Here is a 20,764-nt window from a genome sequence, read left to right on the forward strand (position 1 = left end):
TTTTGCAATGAAAAAGTTGGAAATCCTTTGGAGCTCTCTTGTTTTCTATTGTGTCCTTCGGGTAATCAATCTTTACAACTGTCTTTTTAGTCCTTGTTCAGAACTGGCTGTTACAGGCTATAAAATCTTTCTGCTCTTCTGTCTTTTCATGACATAAGTTCCTGTGCCTCTCAGGGATACAGTATTTTGATCAATTTTATAGTCAAAATTAACATTTTACCTTAATCCCTTCAGGCAGAGTTTATTTACAACAGTCATCATGGCATGGTGTCCATAAGAGGGTTTCATGCAAATGTTTGTGCATAAATTAAACTTTGATCTAAAATGGTACATGATTTTTTTCTGCAGTAAAACTCTATTTTGAGCTGTCAGACAGGAGCTGGTACGCTTGAAGGCACCAATTAGTGCAGTAATACTTATTCCTCTTAGAAAACACAGGAAGATCCAGTAGACCCTCTGTGGAGTTTACACCCAGGGGAGGCCAGTGGCAGGGTGCTAATTGCTGACTTTCACTTAGGTGCTTGCGGGCGATTGGCCTGGATATCGTAGAGACGTCCTCAAGTTGGTTATGTGATTAGTACTGTCATCATCTCTAACGTGATGGGCTACCTGCAGACTGACTGTCTTGCAGGAGTGACGTGCATGTGCTTCACTCCCTTCCCTCTTTCCCGATTATCTCTTTTGTAGTACCATGTCTGGATTCCAGAACAAATTTTGAGTGTTACTGAAAAGTAATATGTTGTGTTAATAGATAATTAAGTAATAAGGCAGCAGTGTTAACTGAATGTAATTCTGAGCTCTGGTTGCTGACAGCTATGTGTTAAAATGTTTATATTAAAGTGTGAACGCAAAGCAATTGCAGAAAAAATATTACAGTTCATTAATAATACTGCTTTTACATACATTTAAAAAGTCGCTTCCATAACCTTTGAGTTGACGAAGCAATGCAGATAGCTTAGAATGAAAATGGGAACTTAAAATTACCAACAAGAATTCATTTCTTAGGAAACTTCCTTCTGGGAAGTTAAAGTCATGAAGAAACTACCTTTATTTTAATGTAAGGGGTATGTGTATGTATTTAAAAGTCTTATCACTTGTTTTCTGCATGCTGCATTTTTACACGTAGATATACCTTTTCTTGTGCAATGCATTGTTAAAAGGCAATATAGTTTCTGGGCCAAATTTAGTATGTGGTGATACCCAAACCACTAGCGTTCAGCTGCTGCCTGAATGAGCTGCAGGTACAGGAATTGCTGGTCTGAATGACAGCCCCTTTGTCACTCTGACGTTGCCGTGTCTTATACCACACCACTCGGTGCCTATTAGGATCTTTGGCCATCTCTGTCATGGAATTTGACAGCGTGCGAGTTGAACGGTATTTTTCCGCTGATGTGTCTGAAGGACTCTGTCTGACTGCCAGGTGCGCAGGTTATATGGAGTTGTGTTGTGTGAATGCTGACTTCTGCGGCTCTGCGTGGGAATGGGGTCAGTCAGTGAGGCATCGCAGCTGATTGATTCTTTGTCAGGACAGAAAAAATGAAAGAAAGCCAACCAGCTTGGTCCAGGCTGAACCAAAAATGGTGATTTTTTTCCCCCAAGAAACTGAAAAGTCATGAAATAGATATAGCCCATTCAACCTGAAAAGAGTACTTCATTCTGGACACTTGTAAGAAAAGAAAACAAAACCAAAGTGTATTAAAAAGTAGCTCTCATGAGTTAAAATTCCCCTTTTACCTTGTAGTTTGAGGGAATAGATCGTTCTCCCGGGGTGTGAATACTCAGTTTATATTCTCCTGTCTGCCCAAGGAGAAATCAGAGCCATCACCCCTAGGCTGGAGTCTTGCTATGCCTTTTCATCCATGGTAGTAACCATGGTTGTACGGGATTCTATCTGAGTATCCTGTACAAATGGGAATGGCTCTCACAGGGAGGACAGAGCACCCCGGTCCAGGCTGCCCCTGGCTCAATGCTTAGAGGGCTCACCGCCTCAGTTCGGGTGCCTGACATGGGGATCGGAGAGCTGGTTTTCCTGCCTTTCAGGTGCTGCTGCCTCTGTGCCAATTTCTGTTCACCCAAGATCTCCGGCCTAGTTTTAGCAGATGGGTATTGCTGGGTTTTTTTGAGTCTGAGAAAGCTGTTTAACAGAAACATGTATTTTCTTTCTCTTTTCTTCATCTGGGACTGAGCACAAGATGCCTGATTTCATCTGACCTTTTAAACATATGATATATATCTATCTATAGGGTGGTTTTGGGGAAGTAGGTTTAAAATCAGTTGTGTTCAGGTATTCAGAAAACATGTAACCACTGAAGAGTGTCATCTTTAAATTTCAACCATTCTCTGATGCCTGTGCCCCACACTCCTAAGGAATCCCTCCAGTCATTCCAGCACAATCAACCCACTTCTGCAAATACAGCTACCAATTCTTGCCATGTCTTTTCTTTCTACCTATTGCAAAGCTGCTGTAGAAGCTACATGAGATGAATATCAATATCTTCTGAATAGGAAGGAATTGTATTTGCTTACATCCACTGAAAAAAAAGTAACTGCACCAGGCACTTCAGTAGTTAATATCAATGTCTTTTTTTTTAGGCTTTGGCTCATCTGCACTTAATAGACTACATAGGAGAGCAGACAGCTTTGTTAATAAAGGTATGTTTAAAATGTCTACAGTTTTTTAACAGGTAAGGAAAATAGCTTTAGTCCAATAGAATAATGAATAGTACTTTATTTTGAATTTCATGTTAATGATTGCATTCCTGCATCAGCAATATCAAGAAAGCATGTTATACTTTGGTGTGGCTGATATTTAATATGTATATATCTGTCCATAGCCATAAATGCAAAAGGGAAGCCTTTTCTGTAGTCTAAAAAACCCAAGAAAATACAAAGAGTAAAAGGGGAAAATTTAGAGTTGCATAGTTTGTTTCTTGTGTGAAATGTAAGTATGACTATTAGAAGTACCAGTCTTTGTATTTCTATTTGTTCAAATTTTCTTGGAAAGAGAACAATCTTGTGTTATTAAATATCGGGCTATTTTCTTTAAGATGCTTTTCCTATCTCAGAGCCTGAAGGAATAATAAATGTTGATAAATTAAAACCGTGGAGAACGTGCAGTTATGCCATCAGGGGGACAGAGCAACACTGATCTCACTGAAGTTGTAATTTGACCTCTCTCAATTCCAGGTGGTTCCTGAGGACCAGCGCTTGGCGGTGGCCATCATTTTAGTGCTCTGGGTGTCTGCTTTGGCCTCCTCTGTGATCGACAATATCCCCTTCACGGCTACAATGGTAGGGGTCTGCGCAGCACTTGCACATCTTCCTCCTGGTGCTGGCAAGGGAGCTGAGCTTGCTGATTATGATTTGCTTTTTTTTTTTCACCTCTGCTGTGTTGTAGTTTACTTTATCCCCTAAGGTTGAATCATTATTACAAGCTTATTCATACTGTTTAGGCATTTAGCTGGCCATTGCTGCCAGCAGTTGCAGTTTGTTGTAGAACTAGATCCACTGTTTTAGCTGTATTTTTGCATTTTCCCTGTTACATCCAGATCTGTAACTGAAAAGTTGTAGTTTAGCCTCGGTCGGCAACAGAGCCGCTTGCTCACCCCTGCCCCCGGTGGGATGGGGGAAAGAATCTGAAGAGCAAAAGTAAGAAAACTCATGGGCTGAGATAAGAACAGTTTAATAATTGAAATATAATAATAATAATAATAATAATAATAATAATAATAATAATAATAATAATAATTTGTAAGGAAAACAGTGAGAAAGAGAGAGAGAGGAACAAAACCCAAGAAAAAAAACCAGTGATGCAACTGCTCACCACCCACCGACTGACACCCATCCCATCCCCGAGCAGTGGTCACTACCCCCCGGCCAACTCCCCCCAGTTTATATACTGAACAGGATGTCATATGGTATGGAATAGCCCTTTGGCCAGTTTGGATCAACTGTCTTGGCTGTGCCCCCTCCCAGTTTCTTGTGTGCCTGGCAGAGCATGGGAAGCTGAAAAGTCCTTGACTGGTGTAAGCAGTACTTAGCAACAACTAAACCATCAGTGTGTTATCGTTATTCTCGTACTAAATCCAAACCACAGCACTATACCAGCTACCAGGATGAAAATTAACTCTATCCCAGCCGAAACCAGGACAAAAGTAAAATTGCCCTTTTGATGGAAACTGTCACTAACCATCCACTGCTATCAATATTTTCCCTCTATGCGCTGTGTAGTTATGCTAATGCTTTTTTAACACCTGAACCTCTTATTGCTACCTTACTTATGTAATTAGTTTAAAAAACAGCAAATAATGTTAATCATAACACATGCTTATCAGCAGCTGAGTTTTAATATCAGAAAAGTATCAAATTATAACAAATTAGGGCATGATCAGGTAGGTTTATTCAATCAAGTTCTCTGTTTAAAGTGCAATAATCCCTTCATTATACCGTAAGAATGATTCATTGTTACAGCTTGTTCTCAGCTAAGTATAATTTTTTCTTCCATTGTTATTGGGTGGTCATGTCCACCCTTAACCTGTGTCAAGGTTTAAGACACTCTTATAGGGCATATGATAGGTTGGACAGATTTGCAACTGCTCTATAATTATATGTTAATATGGTATTTTGGTTTGATTACCGTGGTGTTTCCTGTGGAATTATATTGAATTAACAACAACAGACTGCAAGCAATAGGCATGAAGGGAAAGATTGGTTCAGGATGAGTCACCTTGCAGCAAACACTTGAGGACTATTAAGCAATAATGCAGAAATCTTAGCTTCAAAGGTTTTGCCTCACATCCAGCTAGTCTATGAAAATTGGTTTGGAGCAACACCAAGACAGCTGCATGCACATCAACCAAAGGGTCTTTTACAGGTTTTGAAAGGAACCCTCTTTTAAAGGATTATGTTTTGGGGAATGGGACTGAAACACAGGAGTCTTTTGGGATGCCTGAAGACCACTTCTTTTGTGTCTTTGAGGGATTGAAATACAGATGGACAGGAAAGGATTTCTGCCAAGATTTTAGACATTTCAAATGTGTATCTTTTTCATCCTGTTCTGGGCTGAACCTAAGAGGCTGCTACATGTTTTTTTCTTTAAAAATAGGTGAAGAGAGGAGGGAGGAAGAAAGAAAAATGCAGGCATATTCTCACCTGTGCAAGAGCAGTCATTAGCTGAGGTGTTAAGGCATTAATGTGCTATACGGCAGACTAAAGTGGAGACCTAGCATCATCTAGCTCAATGAATGGGCTTGGACTTTGATCTTTGTCATTCTACATTAGAAAATATTTACAGAAAATTCCTAAGTAGCTAAGTCCCAAATTTTTATGTAAGATTGTATAAACTTTAATGTAAAATACTTTTTGTTTCTTTGGCACTGGGTTCCTACTGTCGAAACAAGCAATATTTGGTTTTGGAAGGCTATTTATCACTATATATGTCAAAGTTATGAACTCCTGATGAGGGTTATTACATATATTGAACCCAGTTCTTTTGTAGAATAGCTTTTCGCTAAGTGGGGACTGAGTGCATGTGCGTCTAATAAACACACAGTGCAACAGGTATTTCTAAGATCTCTGTTTATTTATTGAATTGCTGTTTACAGAATCAAGCTGTAATTATTAATAGCAGAAAACCATCCACACAATTCACTTATTCAGTGTTGTGGTTTAGCCCCAGTCAGCAATTAAGTACCACACAGCCACTTGCTCACCCTCCCCCTGCAGTGGGATGGGGGAGAGAATCGGAGGAGCAAAAGTAAGAAAACTCGTGGGTAGCAGTAAGAACAGTTTAATAATTGGAACAACAATAATAATAATAATAATAATAATAATAATAATAATAAAAATTGTAATGAGAAGGAAAACAACAAAAGAGTGAGAGAGGAACAAAACCCAGGAAAAAAAAAAAACAGTGATACAACCGCTCACCACCCACCGACCAACACCCAGCCAGTCCCCGAGCAGTGATCACTACCCCCCAGCCAACTCCCCCCAGTTTCTATACTGAACAGGACGTCATACAGTATGGAATAGCCCTTTGGCCAGTTTGGATCAACTGTCCTGGCTGTGCCCCCTCTCAGCTTCTTGTGCACCTGGCAGAGCATGGGAAGCTGAAAAGTCCTTGACTGGTGTAAGCAGTACTTAGCAACAACTAAAACATCAGTGTGTTATCAATACTATTCTCATACTAAAATCCAAAACACAGCACTATACCAGCTACTAGCAAGAAAATTAACTCTGTTCCAGCTGAAACCAGGACATTCAACCACATAGTTCACTCACACATTTATGCAGTTACCCAGCTGACATGCTTCTATATATGAGCTTGGTTTCATATGTATTAGTGATAATGGAGTATAGGGCACTGCTATAGTCTAGCCATGAATGATCCTGTCCTTTTTTGCCAAAAGGTGCCAGCTTCACAGCTGAGCCTGCACTCATAATTGTGGAAGATCCAGGCATACTGAATCCCTCCAGTGAAGTCCTCCAAGAGGTTCATAAATCTCCTTCAGTGGTGAACAAATGTCTGTATGACAATAGGGCAATAGCTCTTGTGATTTTTGCAGTCATAGTCTTGATGGACCAAGTGCTAGGCAGGGCTATGGGACCCATCGAATTCCTCCCATGTTTTGAACCTACAGATACAGAAAATCAGGGTGGTTTCGTAGATATCAGCTGTATGCTCTGACTGAGCAAAGAGTGTTTGGACGACGGCGTCAGAGACGTCTGCCAATAGTGGATTTGCTCACCCCAAAGTGGTGAGCCACTGACCAGTAGGAGTTAGGGGAAACCAGGCTCACAGGGTGACAGTCTATTTGACTTGTACACGGATAGGGATTCCTGAAATATCATGCAAAGATGGTGAAAGGCTTCGTGGCAGCTTATAGTCAAGGGTACCAACAGAGTCTCTTCTGCATTAGGAAGGTGAGTATCCTGTGCTTTTTGTCCCATATTCCAGGGATGCGACAGTCCTGCCAGTCTCAACTCTTCTGGTTTTAAGCCTCCAGCTGACTGGGCAAAACTACTGTGATGGCAAGGGTGCCTAGAAAGTCATATTGCTCCATTCCTTCAGGGGTGGGAAGGTGCAAGAAGACAGGCATCGGTTCATTCATGGAATGTCCCCAGCACTGCCTCTGTGTTGCTGGATAAGGTCTTCCATTCATCCCCTACAACACTGTGCAGTGCGCGTTGTCCAGACTTGGAGCAAGGAGATGGGATGGGCTACACACACTCAGTGTAGTAAGTCAGAAGTGGCATGAGAGTGGACAGAAGTAAGGGTCTCCAGTGTGAGGTGACTGATCCCCCTGGACTGAAGGCACTGTAGGTAAGAAGACCCCACTCTTTCAATCTCCTGTTACGCCATGTTACTTGCTAGTGTAGAAGTAGCCCATATAATTGATATATAAAGTATTTTGACCCAGGACCTGCCTGAGAAATGGAAGAAATATGGAATTCCACTAAAGCATGTAAGAAGGCCTGAGGCGTGACTTATGAGGTGCATAGCTGGAGGGAAGAAAAAGAAAAAAACCTGCAGATAGCTCTGTAACTGTGATACTGTGTTTCCTTTAAAAAAACATCAAGTTGAAGGATGGTTGTCCAAATTTTTATTTCAGCTTCTTTGTTTGTACCAGTGGGATAATCAGATTCACAATGACTTGCTTTGTGTATAGAAAAAATAAAAATGAAGAAAATGTGAATGCCTAATTAATGGATCTTGAGACTAAAAATTTCACTTTATATGTATTTGGATAAAGTTGTCTGGTCCATTTTAAGTTTCAGATTTGAAAGCATTAAAATTTATAGCTGCCTGATTCTTACCTTAACAGGTTGTGAAAGTGGAAGCTGTAGATCCATATTTTAAAAAGGTAATTAGAATATGAATATATCTGAGTCAGCATTACAAAGAATTCTAGGAAACATACTGGTTTATGAATTGATGTAATGAAAACAGATAAGGAAAATGGTTTCCTAGAAGAAAAGCTAAGCATTTTCCAGAATTGCTAAGTATCTACGTAGACAAGTTAGGATTCTTGCTTATCCTAAAACATAAACACAACACATTATCTGCAGTTTAAAAACAAGACCTAAATATTTTCAGTTATTTTAAGATAGAAATGTTTTAAGGTGCAAAATATTCATGTGTTTAAACATTTTGAACAAGTTGATGCTTTTCAGCAGCACCCAGCACCAGTATCATGGAGAAGAATTCTCCCTTACTAAAAAATTCTGAAATTACAAAAATCAGATTAGTTTAGTATTTGAAGCATCTTACCCTGAAAATACCTTTCAGTGCAACACCGTTGTTGGTCAAATTCTTCTTTGCTCTAGACAAGAGAAAGTCTGGTATAACCCCACCATCAAAAATGTCAGTACCGTATGGAATTCATGTACAGATGTCGCTAAACTGAAATCTCTGCAAAGAGCTCAGAACACAGGAAGTATTTTATGCTACAGAGGATGCTGTAGAAAGATAATTGCGTACATGAAACAGTGGAATGATTTTCTGAGGGCACTTAGCTCATCATAGGTTGATTACTTTTACTGTTTCTGTCTTGATGAAGTTCTGTTTGTGTTAAACTAAAATAAAGCATTGGAGCTGCACAAAGACAAAACAGTCTTCAGAGTATCTTCCAATTGCTTGTTTCACGTAATTTGTCCTGAATACAAAGATCACGAACTGCCCCAGAACAAGATGAGATTGCATCTTGCTTGATGAACTGTAATCCCAAGACTTTTCCCTTCTTTTTAAGCATTGGAGAGCGAAGATCCAGCTCCCTAATTAAATAGATGTTTATATGACTGAGTGTTTATTGCACTTCATTGCATAAACATGCCTGGCAATTGTGATAGGAAAATCAATCATTTTTTGCCAATATGTAAAAAATATATTATAGCAAAATATTTTGAGTTTGAGATATACTTTGTGGGAAACTCCATGAACTCTGACTGTATGCAAAAAACTATGTTGCCAGCAGCAAATCTAATATATATATAGATATATCTGGGAGTTGCTTAAAAAACACCCACAAAATGTTCTGTGCATAAAAAATTAATAAATCAGGAGTTTAGTTATTAAGTCTCACACACTTTAATTCTTGAATGGCAAGGGTTTTTTTCATGTTGGATATCCAGCTTGCTTTGTCTGAAGAAGAAATGTGGTGAATCATGTAGTGATGCTCTATATGTCATTCTATTAATCCTCTGATATTTTTCCTCTTTTTTTCAACAGGCTAAACTCACAATGACATTCCTTGACAGGCAGACTTATTCGTTTTTAAGGCCTGCATTTTCCTAGTATTGTCATTTAAATAGCCACGGATTTCTGCCCTTAGAATGTTAGGTGACATGATTTTATTACCAGTATGCTCTTTAGTTTAATTGACATGTTTTATCAGCCACATATGCTGGAGCCATCTGTTTATATTTTTCTTTTATTACCAGAACTAAAAATATAGCCATAGTAAATCCTCATTTTAGCTGAGTTTAAATACTATTTCCTCAGTATAGCGTAACAAACAATTTCCATTAACCACCTGGCTGGCAAGGTGACTTAGTCTCTGACAGGTCTTTGTTAGAAACCAGATAATTTTTGGCCCACTATTTATTGCCTCTAAAGCTATCAGAGGCTTTTCATTTGCAGTACTGAATATTTTGTGTGTATCTCATGTTCTTAGTGCCAGTTTTATTTTTGGATCTTCTTTGCCTTCTGCCCTACCAGAGTTTTCTATGCCCTTGTCCCGGTTTCAGCTGGGATAGAGTTAATTTTCTTGCTAGTAGCTGGTATAGTGCTGTGTTTTGGATTTTAGTATGAGAATAGTATTGATAACACACTGATGTTTTAGTTGTTGCTAAGTACTGCTTACACCAGTCAAGGACTTTTCAGCTTCCCATGCTCTGCCAGGTGCACAAGAAGCTGGGAGGGGGCACAGCCAGGACAGCTGACCCCAACTGGCCAAAGGGCTATTCCATACCCATTCCAGTATAGGAACTGGGGGGAGTTGGCTGGGGGGCAGCGATCGCTGCTCGGGGACGGGCTGGGTGTTGGTCGGCGGGTGGTGAGCGGTTGCATCAGTGTTCCCCCCCCGGGTTTCTTTCCTCTCTCGCTCTCTTGTTGTTTCCCTTCTCATTATAATTTTGTTGTTGTTGTTGTTCCAGTTATTAAACTGTTCTTATCTCACCCCACGAGTTTTCTTACTTTTGCTCTTCCTATTCTCTCCCCCATCCCACTGCAGGGGGAGGGTGAGCGAGCAGCTGTGTGGTGCTTGGTTGCTGGCTGGGGCTAAACCACAACAGCCCTGTATTTCAGCACTTGATAAATGTGTAAGACTGGGCCGTAGCTGTCTGCAGAGACAGACCAATCATCAACAATTTGGGAAACTACAAACAGGTGTTTTCTATTAATGCATATTCTCTGCACTTTTCACAAAAGCCAACTTTACCACATGCAGTTCTTAGCAAAGTGTGTGCCGTGAAATCCCATGGGGTAGAGCAGCAATGAATCCCTAAAATAAAGACATGAATTGCTGTTTCATTTTTATTTTGCACAAATAGACAAAATGGGCAATATGACCTCATGCCTTCTACTGTGCTGCATAGGTATAGGATAAACTTGTCTAAGTTACCCTTCTTGGACAATGGGGGTGTGTGATTACTTGTACAAGTGTTATCTTTGGGAAGAAGAAGTAGCTGAGAGGGCTTCACCCTGCTGTTTCTTATGAGTCTCCTGCCATCCCAGGAGGAGGCGCCCACTGACAGAGCAGGACCAGTGCCCCTCCTCTTTGGTCTCCTCTCTGCATATCCAGGGTCCAGCTAGTAAAGCTAAGTCATCATTTCGGCTTGTATTTCAGAAGAAGGTCTTCATAGTTTCAAAAGAGATCTTCCTTCTTCATCTCCTTGACTGGTGGAATGCCATTCTCATGAGAAGGTTTTGTTGTAAAAATAGGTGAACAGGATAAAGGTCTTGATTCAACTTGTTCTTGGATAATTTGGAGTATTGGAAAAGAGGCTATGACAGCAAGATGTGAAAATGTTAACTCTTTGGTCATGGTTTTGCTTACAAATCATGCAGTCTATGTATATAAAATAAAATAAATACATGTGAAAGGAAAATGTTCAAGACTCTCCATTCCACTTTCATACAAACAGGATGTCGTGGTTTAACCCCAGCTGGCAACTAAGCACCACCCAGCCGCTTGCTCACTCCCCCCACAATAGGATGGGGGAGAGAATTGGAAGAGTAAAAGTGAGAAAACTCGTGGGTTGAGATAAAGACAGTTTAATAGGTAAAGCAAAAGCCATGCATGCAAGCAAAGCAAAACAAGGAATTCATTCACTGCTTCCCATGGGCAGGCAGGTGTTCAGCCATCTCCAGGAAAGCAGGGCTCCATCAAGCGTAACAGTTACTTGGGAAGACAAACACCATCGCTCCAAATGTCCCCCCCTTCCTTCTTCTTCCCCAGCTTTATATGCTCAGCATGACGTCATATGGTATGGAATAGCCCTTTGGTCAGTTGGGGTCAGCTGTCCTGGCTGTGCCCCCTCCCAACTTCTTCTGCACCTGGCAGAGCATGGGAAGCTGAAAAGTCCTTGACTAGTGCAGCAACAACTAAAACATCCCTGTGTTATCAACACTGTTTTCAGCACAAATCCAAAACATAGCCCCATACCAGCCACTATAAAGAAAATTAACTCTATCTCAGCTGAAACCAGGACACAGCACTAGAAGGAACAAGGCTTGGGAGGTGTCAAGTAGACCCCCTCTGTCAAGTAGACAACACAACTGAGATGTGCAGACATCATCACCAGTCTCTTTTAAAAAAAAGGGACTGCATACCACAATATAAATGCAAGGATTGTTGTGAGAAAACTAATAGTATTTTATGAGATTTAGCTTAGTAGTAATTGGTGTATATAATTCTAGTCTAAAATCTCTGTTTTCTCTTTTTCAAAGGCTTCATTTAAACTAAAAATTGAGCTTCCTTTCTTTTTGATTGTTTCGTCTGGCTTAAATTTTGAGGATGTTGGTGAGCTAAGAGGGATAAGAAGACATATGCTGTCCTGCAGAATCATTTTTTTTTAATCTTAATTAATTTCTTATAATATTAATTGTTAATAGAAGATGTTTTCTAGGGAAGGTGGATAATTTATAACAGTAATAAAATCCTATTCAATTTTTAAAAGCTTTCAAAACTGATTCAAGATTAAAAGCAGTGTTAAAGATGAAAACATATACATTTCGATTTTTGTTCTTTTTATATTTGTAACACGTCTTATGTACTTCCACAGTATATGGTATAAACAAATGTTTTCTTCACAAGGATTGATTTTGATTAGGATAGTTATAGGACAGACAAATGTGCCAACATCTGTAGACACTTGCATTGTTCTTTGTGCATCAGCTTACATCCTATATATATAATTCACATAACACCCTATATAGAATCAAGATTAATGACTAGCTCCTTTCTGTATCAAGTCTTTGAGGACATTCTCCTTTTTCCAGCTACAGTTATTATTTCCTACAGTTGTGTTTTTCTGTTTTACTGGAGACGGATACAATGGTGGTAGGTGAGAGGGATTTGGCTTTGCTCTGTTGGGCTACATCACTCATTTTATCTGAATCCTGCCAATCAAGCAGCAATGTGGGGTGGTTCAATATTGAACTTTCCCGCAAAATTAGCAAGTTTTCTAGAAGCTAGTCAAACAGACATTTATCCTGGTAAGATTATTGAAATAAATGGTATAAGAAATGAAAGCTATTTTCCTGATAAGGCATTATTATGCTCCTTCTAATATTGATAAGGGTGCTGTTCACATAATCTGAAGAGGGAATAATGAAGGAAACATGAGGCTTCATAAGCTTTAACTTTTGCTTTTTTCTCTGTTGAGGGGCAGCACTTCATAAAACTATGAAAAAATCTGCATTCCAAATATGTTAAATCAATATGACAAAGGTATTTGTACAATTCGTATTGCAGACAGCTGTATCTCAGTTTGCAAAGTATCCTATCTTGCAGTGCTTTTGATGCTATTGTAAATGCCTATGGCTTGAATCAGAAAGAGTTGTAGAACCAATTCAGTTTTTCAAAAACATTGAAAACTACAGTGAAAAGTTTCCTTCTAACCCTTTTATTTTGCATTTCTGTTTTTAGTGCTCAAGTTAACTATAACAGTGGATAAAGCTGAGGTTTGAGGTATTGATAGTGCAAAAATGTTGCCTCACACATAAGTGCATGAATGAGTGTGGCAAAAAGTGTTAAAGGTGATTTTTGAGGAAAACAGAGAGGCAGGTTCCTTTGTAACTGACCCTGTGCATGATCCTTATCTATTTAAAGCTCAAACGCTCAAGCAATGAGAAATGCCCGTTGGCTTTAACTGATTTGCAACATCTCTTCAAGAGTTCTTGCTGATGATCAAGTTTCTTAATTCTTCATTGTTTTTGGAGCAGGAAAGGTCTTAGGATGGAAATTAGAACAATCTGTTTGTCTTATGCCTACTTTTAGATCAAAAGAATTAGATGCTAGTGACTTTTGGAGACTCCGTGGCATGCAGTTGCCAAACAGGATAGCCCATAACGTTTGCAAAAAATTTGGTGTAGTTTATGGATCAACTACATATTTCTATCTGAAACACTAGAAATTTAACTGAATGTTTTGCATTCATCTTTCATGTGGTTATTCAAAACTGAAACTTATGGTGCAGCATTCCGTGTTAGAAATACCTCTTCTTTACAAGGGATATAAGCATGTTAAATCTAACATCAAGCATGTGTCAGAGGTCCATAGGACTTCCATCCCCTTTCTGACTTATAACCGTCATTCTTTGGCAGAGATGAATTCCTTTAAATAGGTAAACCACCCAAATTTAAGTGTGCACAAATATGTATTGCTAAGGCATGTTCCAATGTTTGCCCCTTGCTGCAAAACCAGGTATTTGTGGGAGCGGGGATTCCTGATCTAGCGCTACTGCCTGTTAATGCACTTGGGAGCATGACATCACTGATGATAATTTTAACATATGTAATTAATTATTATGAATCCTTTTAAAAAGAATTCACAGTATTTCTAAGTGGAAGAAAAGCAGTGTTATGTCAAAGAGAGAACAATAACACCAGGGGGGTCAAGTGCATATTTGGGCTGCTAAAATACTTTTTTGGGTTTAAATAATTAAGAAATGGAGATTCAAGCACATTACACAATTGCACCTTCTCCTGATACATTGCAATGTATCTTTGTGTTTAAAAGAAGACACAGTGAGTTGAAAGCTTTGTTCAGTGACTTTCTTCTGGGGGGTTTCTGTGTCTTCAGTCAATAGAGATTTACAGGACACTGAGAGCTCCTGACGCTGAGCTCCTTCACTAAACAGAGAACCAAATTTTCTGAAGGGAGTATTATGTGTATGTGGCTGCAAACACCTAGCAGAGAGTTACCTCACAGACCTTCTGTCTGCGATCTCTGTTTTGCTTCTCGCTTCCCCGGTCCTTCACAGTGCCGTAATTAGGGAGGGGGCCCCTGGAGGGCCGTAGGACTCTGATTTCCGCATGGTTCCCACCAGTAGGGTGTGAAAAAGGCATTACTTGCTCTGCACTTGGGAGCTGCCTGGCAACAGCTTTAAGACTGACCTCAACAGCAAGAAAATAGGATAATCATTTTAATGCGCTCTACCTACCCACCTTCTCTGTGCTGGGCAGGGCACGCACAAGGAAGATGCTAATATAAAAAGGTGTTGCTAGTCTGCATAGTTCAGGATTGTGTCCTGCAACAAGCGAGTTACTGTAGTACATCAGGATACTTGCAAATAACTCTGAGGAACTAAATAATTGTTTTTGGTTCTCTGGTGAAACTTATATAGTAGGAAAAAATACTTTATTTAGGTTGAGCAAGATGGCTTATCCTGTGATTTCAGTATTTGTGTTTAAATTTTGGTTTATGTTGAAACACAACATATTGTTTTGCAATAAATATAGAATAGAATCCTAGAATCCTAGAATCATTTAGGTTGGAAAAGAAACACCTTTAAGATCATCGAGTCCAACAACAAATCTAACACGACCAAGTCCACCACTAAACCATGTCCCTAAGCACCCCATCTACACTTAAATTGCCTGGGAAGATCCAGGCTCATGAAAAGAACTATAGTAATCACCATTATCAGTGGATCTTTGCTACTTAATTTTTAGAGATCCTGCTTCCAAAACATCCTTTTAGATGCACAAGTTGTTTCTTTTCCTGCATATGTTAGTGCTTGCTGTAGTTTTGAAATCAGGGGTGGGTTAATTGCAGACCATAGAATCACAGAACCATGGAATCATTTAGGTTGGAAAAGACCTTTAAGATCATCGAGTCCACCACTAAACCATGTCCCTAAGCGCCACATCTACACCTCTTTTAAATGCCTCCAGGGATGGTCACTCAACCACTTCCCTGGGCAGCCTGTTCCAATGCTTGACAACCCTTTTGGTGAAGAAATTCTTCCTAATATCCAATCTAAACCTCTGCTGGTGCAACTTGAGGCCGTTTCCTCTTGTCCTATCACTTGCTACTTGGGAGAAGAGACCGACACCCACCTTGCTACAACCTCCTTCAGGTAGCTGTAGAGAGTGATAAGGTCTTCCCTGGGCCTCCTTTTCTCCAATTTGAATTGCATATCATCTTCTGGCAGTGATGGTTTGAGAGAAACAAAGTTTGTGGGGAGAAATGTAATCTTTTGTGTCCGTTTCATGAAAAAAAAGGACAAGATGTTGGGCATGCTGACTCTTCTTTAGGCATTAAAATAGAAGTAGACATCTTCAGGCACTGCACAATTCAAGAATAATTGTTTAGACATTAACTTATGTAGGTTAATCAGTTAGAGGATTTAAGAGGGATGATTAGCACCACTGGCATGAGGAAGGGGGAAAGGGTTGTAATTCTTCATAAAGCCTATATATTGCTCCATACCAAAAGAACACACACAGTCTGTAAAGGTGAGCATCACTCTGCCATCAAAGTGAAAACATTTTTCAGGAAGCAGCTGCTCCATCTCTGAGATCATACCCCTTGAGGGAGACCTATGAAATACATTCAAATGACAAATTGGAGCATTAAAGTCATAACTCTATTCACTATTGAAAATCCTGAACTCTGAGAAAGCATTAATTTTAAGGCATATCACAGTTATTTCCACAAATCCCTTCCTGCTTGATCTCTTGCTGTCCCACGTTTGCTTATTCTTTCTCTCTCCCTTTTGGTCCCATAAACCTCTGTGCACATTAAAAACAGGTTAATAACATTATCACCTCTCCCCTTGCTAATGACCTTGTCTCTACAGGTACTGATTACACCTTTCTTTCAAACCAAGCGGTTACACAATTCAGTTGAACTCAGACCAGTTTTTCCCAACTAAAGCAAAAGTTTTTGAGCTTTGAAGGGTGTTACTGACTGAGATCTAGTGCTACTAGAAAGCCTGCCTGCTGTATTTTTGGGCTCTATACCAATTCCCTAATGAAGTCTATTATGTCTTCCTACAAGTCTTGTTTGACTTTTCAGGGGTTTTGTTTTATTTTATTTTATTTGCTAAAATGATTAAATGAAATTCATAAGTCTTGCAAATATTTCCCAGTGAACTAAATCTACATTATCTGGTAAATATGTTAGAATAAAAAGTAAAATAACTCAGCTCTGTTTATGAATTCAGAAGCCTGCCACATTGATCTTTATCAAGTTTTCCCTAACAGATCAGACAATTTTGATTATAACAAAGATTCAGGAATTTTTTAGTTACTGACACAGGATCTACAGCCATCTTGACTGTGAAGGTCTGGGCATTTCTTACAGCTGTTTCCAGCAAGAAGAGGGGATATAGCTCTGTCCTTTAGGTTTCAAGAAATGGAGAGGGAATTGATTTATAGTCACTGTCAGTTCCCTGTGAACTAGAAGGATCTAATGGGAGGCCCTCATAACCTTAGTGATCCTCAGTTTTGTCAGCAGTACCTGTATCAGGCTTGGCCTAATGCTGCCGATGATACCTTCTCTTTGGCTTGTGGGACTAACACAGTCGCTGGGGAAAGGTGAGCACAGAACAAGCATATGATGCAAAGATACTAATTAAAAAAAAAAAAAAAAGAAAAATAGCCCAAATTGTTCCTCGGACTTGCTGGTGTTTTAAGTTGTTTACTTGAATGAATTTTATTTATATCGTGCTGATGGTTGGCTAATGTCTCCTGAATCTCTCTCTTTTCTTCTTAAACCACAGATTCCTGTGCTTCTCAACCTTAGTAAAGATCCTGATGTTAACTTGCCTATGAAACCATTAATCTTCTCGTTGGCCATGGGTGCTTGCCTTGGAGGTAAGAGTTTATGTGAGAAAGCTCATATAAGGTAATAGCTATGCAATTATGGCATATATAAACTGGCACAATAGGTTCAATGATTTTATTATGCAAAGCATAGGGAGGGCCTGATCCAACTCCTTTTGACTTCAAAGAACCCCTGGATGAAGATCCCAGTCTGCTGCTACAATAGGATTTTTGCAGTCCGTGTTTGAAGACCGTATCTGCATAAAGTACAGACGCACAAAGAAGCAGCCCAGATGGTACTTATGGGGTTCTGATCTTTTGTGAGAGAAAATACAAAGATACATTTAGCTTTCAGAACAGAGACCCATCATTGCTCATTGAAAAGATGCAGAAAATGTATAATAGCTGAGATCTGAAGGCTCCCAGTCTACTGAAGTCACTGGGAGGTTTTCTGGCTGGCTCACAGAAATGGTTTGAATATCCATTTGCTGACCTGTTTAGCACTTCTCACTCTAAGGAATGACTTTTTGAAGTCTTTGGGAAATGTACCTCTAATAATGAAAGCTAATAGCCATTCTCCTAGTGTCCATCCTGGTGTTAACTGGGATTTCTTGTATTGTCAGTGCATTAGCACAAAACAAGCAGATGGTTTCATTACTTTTTTTTATTTTAATTGAAAATGTACCATGTATGTGTTGTAGGCCCAGGATTTCCTCTCTATTTGTTATAACAATAAAGGAGAATAGCCATCCGGTAGTTTTTAAATTAATGTTTATACTTGATTACTATTTTTTCTACATTCTGCGGATGGCTTATGAAGGTGTTACAACACGTTTCCAAATAGCAAGTGTACTAAGTGCAATTAAAATGTGTAAGTTTTTAATGATAAATAAAGTTAGTATTATTTTTTTACTACTGAGAATTTTAATGCTAATTACATTGCATTGGGCTGTGTTTTGATCCCTGAATATTTAGGTAGGTTAAATAAAGTTAAAATGATAAAATGGTATTCTGCAATGAATCCACCCCTTCTCCCCCTCCATGCCACTCCAAATAGTTTCCTTGACTAAAATTAAAGATTAAAACTAAAACCTGTTTTGTGTGTAATACAAGTTCTGGTTTGTTTATTTAGCTAAGTGATTGGTAGTACAAATGGCTTTAATACCTAATAAAGATTACAATGATGTAATTTACAGATTGAATTTTAAGAGCATGTTGCAAAGGCAGGACAATTTATACCAAACAACAGTTATTCATTTGAGAAATATCTTTTTGTACTCATCATTACTCATCATTATATTGTGACTTTAATCTGTTCCTCTTTAAAACCAGTGATTTGGATAATCAGCATATCTTTATATAGATGTTTGCCATAAAAATATTATCTTTCTTCATGATTTTCTGATCACCGAACATACTCTGATTTCATTAAACTTTCAGATTAAAAAAAAACCCCCAAACCGTAAGGAATATAAAGTTGGCCAGATTACACTGACATATTCTGAGTGGGAGGCACTTCACCAGCCTTGGAGCCTTTACAAATCTCAACTGACTTTCCTAAAGTATCAGTTATCATCTTAACCCAAATTCCTTTAATTTGATTTGTTGAAGGGCTGCTGGGATTTTAAGAGAGACTTCTATGTGTATGCAGTATGAGACAAAAGTAAACATATAAACAGTACCATGGGAATTATTTCAATTAAAATCACTAGAGATCCACAGGACGTGCCCAGGTATTCAGATAGGCTCCATGCAAATATTTGGATAAAAAATTAGATCATTATTAGCAAAAGCTTAAACTCTCTGGACTGTGCTCCATTAGGATAAAGCTGAGCATATGCTAAGTTATACTGGCAAAGATCTCATAGGAGTGTTAGCCTGAAAATTAATATGCTTCTGACTTTCCCATGTCCAAACTAAAAGCTTATTGTTAGGGAATAAAAAGTGTGGGAAAGTTTTTGTTTTAAAAGATCTCATAGCCCCTCAAAAGTGAGGGGGAAAGGGCTTTTGTTTTTTTTAAAAGGAAAGTGTTGATGGCCTTTAAAAATTATTTCCAAAAGAAAAGTCTTATCAGCACTGAAGTGGTGTGAAGGAATCCTCAAGGTAGGCTAATCCCATTGTGGAAGGGGTAAATGACAATTATATCATTACTGCCTGCTGCTTAAGGCAAAAGATTGGATCTTGTCACTGCTCATGCAATGAAAGGAACCTGGCAAACAAGACATTTTGTAGAAGAGTGATGAAATAATACATTATAACTGCATATTTTAGGGTTAATTGTTTACTACATAATGCAGAGCTTCAATTCTGGTAATTTGATAGTACTTCTGGGGTTCAGGGTAAACACTGCTGTATGCTTATGTGTCCATGAAGGGAGTGTCAGCATTTGTGCCTGTCTTGGAAAATGCCATGCAACATTTTGTCCTGAAAAATTTCCAGTGGGTGCAATTACTTTTTTCTACTGTCACAAAGTGCACAGGCAGCTATGGGGTTGGAAGATGATAGGATGAGAAAAGACAGTCATTTTCCTTCATTGCTTTAGCTGTTGCCCTGGAAATGAAAGAAAGATTGAGTCAGTCTCAAGTAAGATGAAGAGACCTTTACCAGTATAACTGCCACATTGTTGTCATCTTCAGCAGTGTCTCCCAAAAGAGAGAGCTGCTGCTATTAAATTTCTGTCTTTCACGGCATGGGGCTCAGACATAAGGAGTAACTGAATATTGTGTAGATGCTCTTTGCTCTGTAAAATGTGTCTCTGAAAGTGAGAAAGGATGAAAAATCCTGTCTCTTAATCAAGGAAGCCAAGGACAGTGATGACCATGGGCAGTTCCTGGTGAGATGGTCACTATTTTGAAATCTTTGGGTCTTCCTCAGAGTTTGCCAGTTCTATTCTGACGGTTTTCTTTCTCAGGTCAGGTCAATCTTACACAGTTAAGAAATAAATATGGTAATTTTTCAGGGGATCTGGTTCTGGAAATTTAGGTTTATATTTGTCCCAGCTATCTTTAAGAACTTAAAGTAAGTTGTAAGTCAGGAGTCTGGGTGCCCCAGGCTCTCTGTTTGGTGATGGGGAGACCGGCATGTCCAGGAGGCAGGCGTTTATTCATCCGCTGAAAATACCAGACACTCTCTGCAGAGCACATGGTAGCCCCTAATACACAGAACTTCAGTAGCTGAGAGGGGTCCCCAAAGACAGGTCAAATGAATTCAGACCTTGGGGCCTTTTGGGTTGTCAGTTCTTCTGAATGCTGGACAACCCTATTAGTTCTTGCATGTCTGGGCATTAATGGTCAGGCTGACTAAGTAGTAGCTGGAAAAATTGTTTTGCTCAGGGGTTTTTTGTATACTATCTGCCAGTATTTCAATTATGTTTTGACCATGAAGGAAAAGAAAACAGGAAATTTAAAAGGAACTAAAGGAAACAAACAAGGAAGTAACTTCTCTTGTTTTCTGTGGTGTTCTGACGAATCTGCAGCCATATTTCTTTTG

General features: G+C 39.2%; 1 protein-coding gene across 1 annotated transcript in view; it reads left to right on the forward strand.

The window, feature by feature from the left end:
- The window catches only part of OCA2 (OCA2 melanosomal transmembrane protein), a 181,291-nt gene that overhangs the window by 106,230 nt on the left and 54,297 nt on the right, over positions 1–20,764 (forward strand). The window contains exons 19-21 of the mRNA XM_075491924.1: positions 2,593–2,652; positions 3,187–3,291; positions 17,233–17,326. Coding sequence (XP_075348039.1) covers positions 2,593–2,652; positions 3,187–3,291; positions 17,233–17,326 — 259 coding nt within the window. The remainder of the gene's footprint in view (positions 1–2,592; positions 2,653–3,186; positions 3,292–17,232; positions 17,327–20,764) is intronic.

This window comes from Mycteria americana, chromosome 1, assembly GCF_035582795.1.
Source record: "Mycteria americana isolate JAX WOST 10 ecotype Jacksonville Zoo and Gardens chromosome 1, USCA_MyAme_1.0, whole genome shotgun sequence".
NCBI classification, from domain to species: domain Eukaryota; kingdom Metazoa; phylum Chordata; class Aves; order Ciconiiformes; family Ciconiidae; genus Mycteria; species Mycteria americana.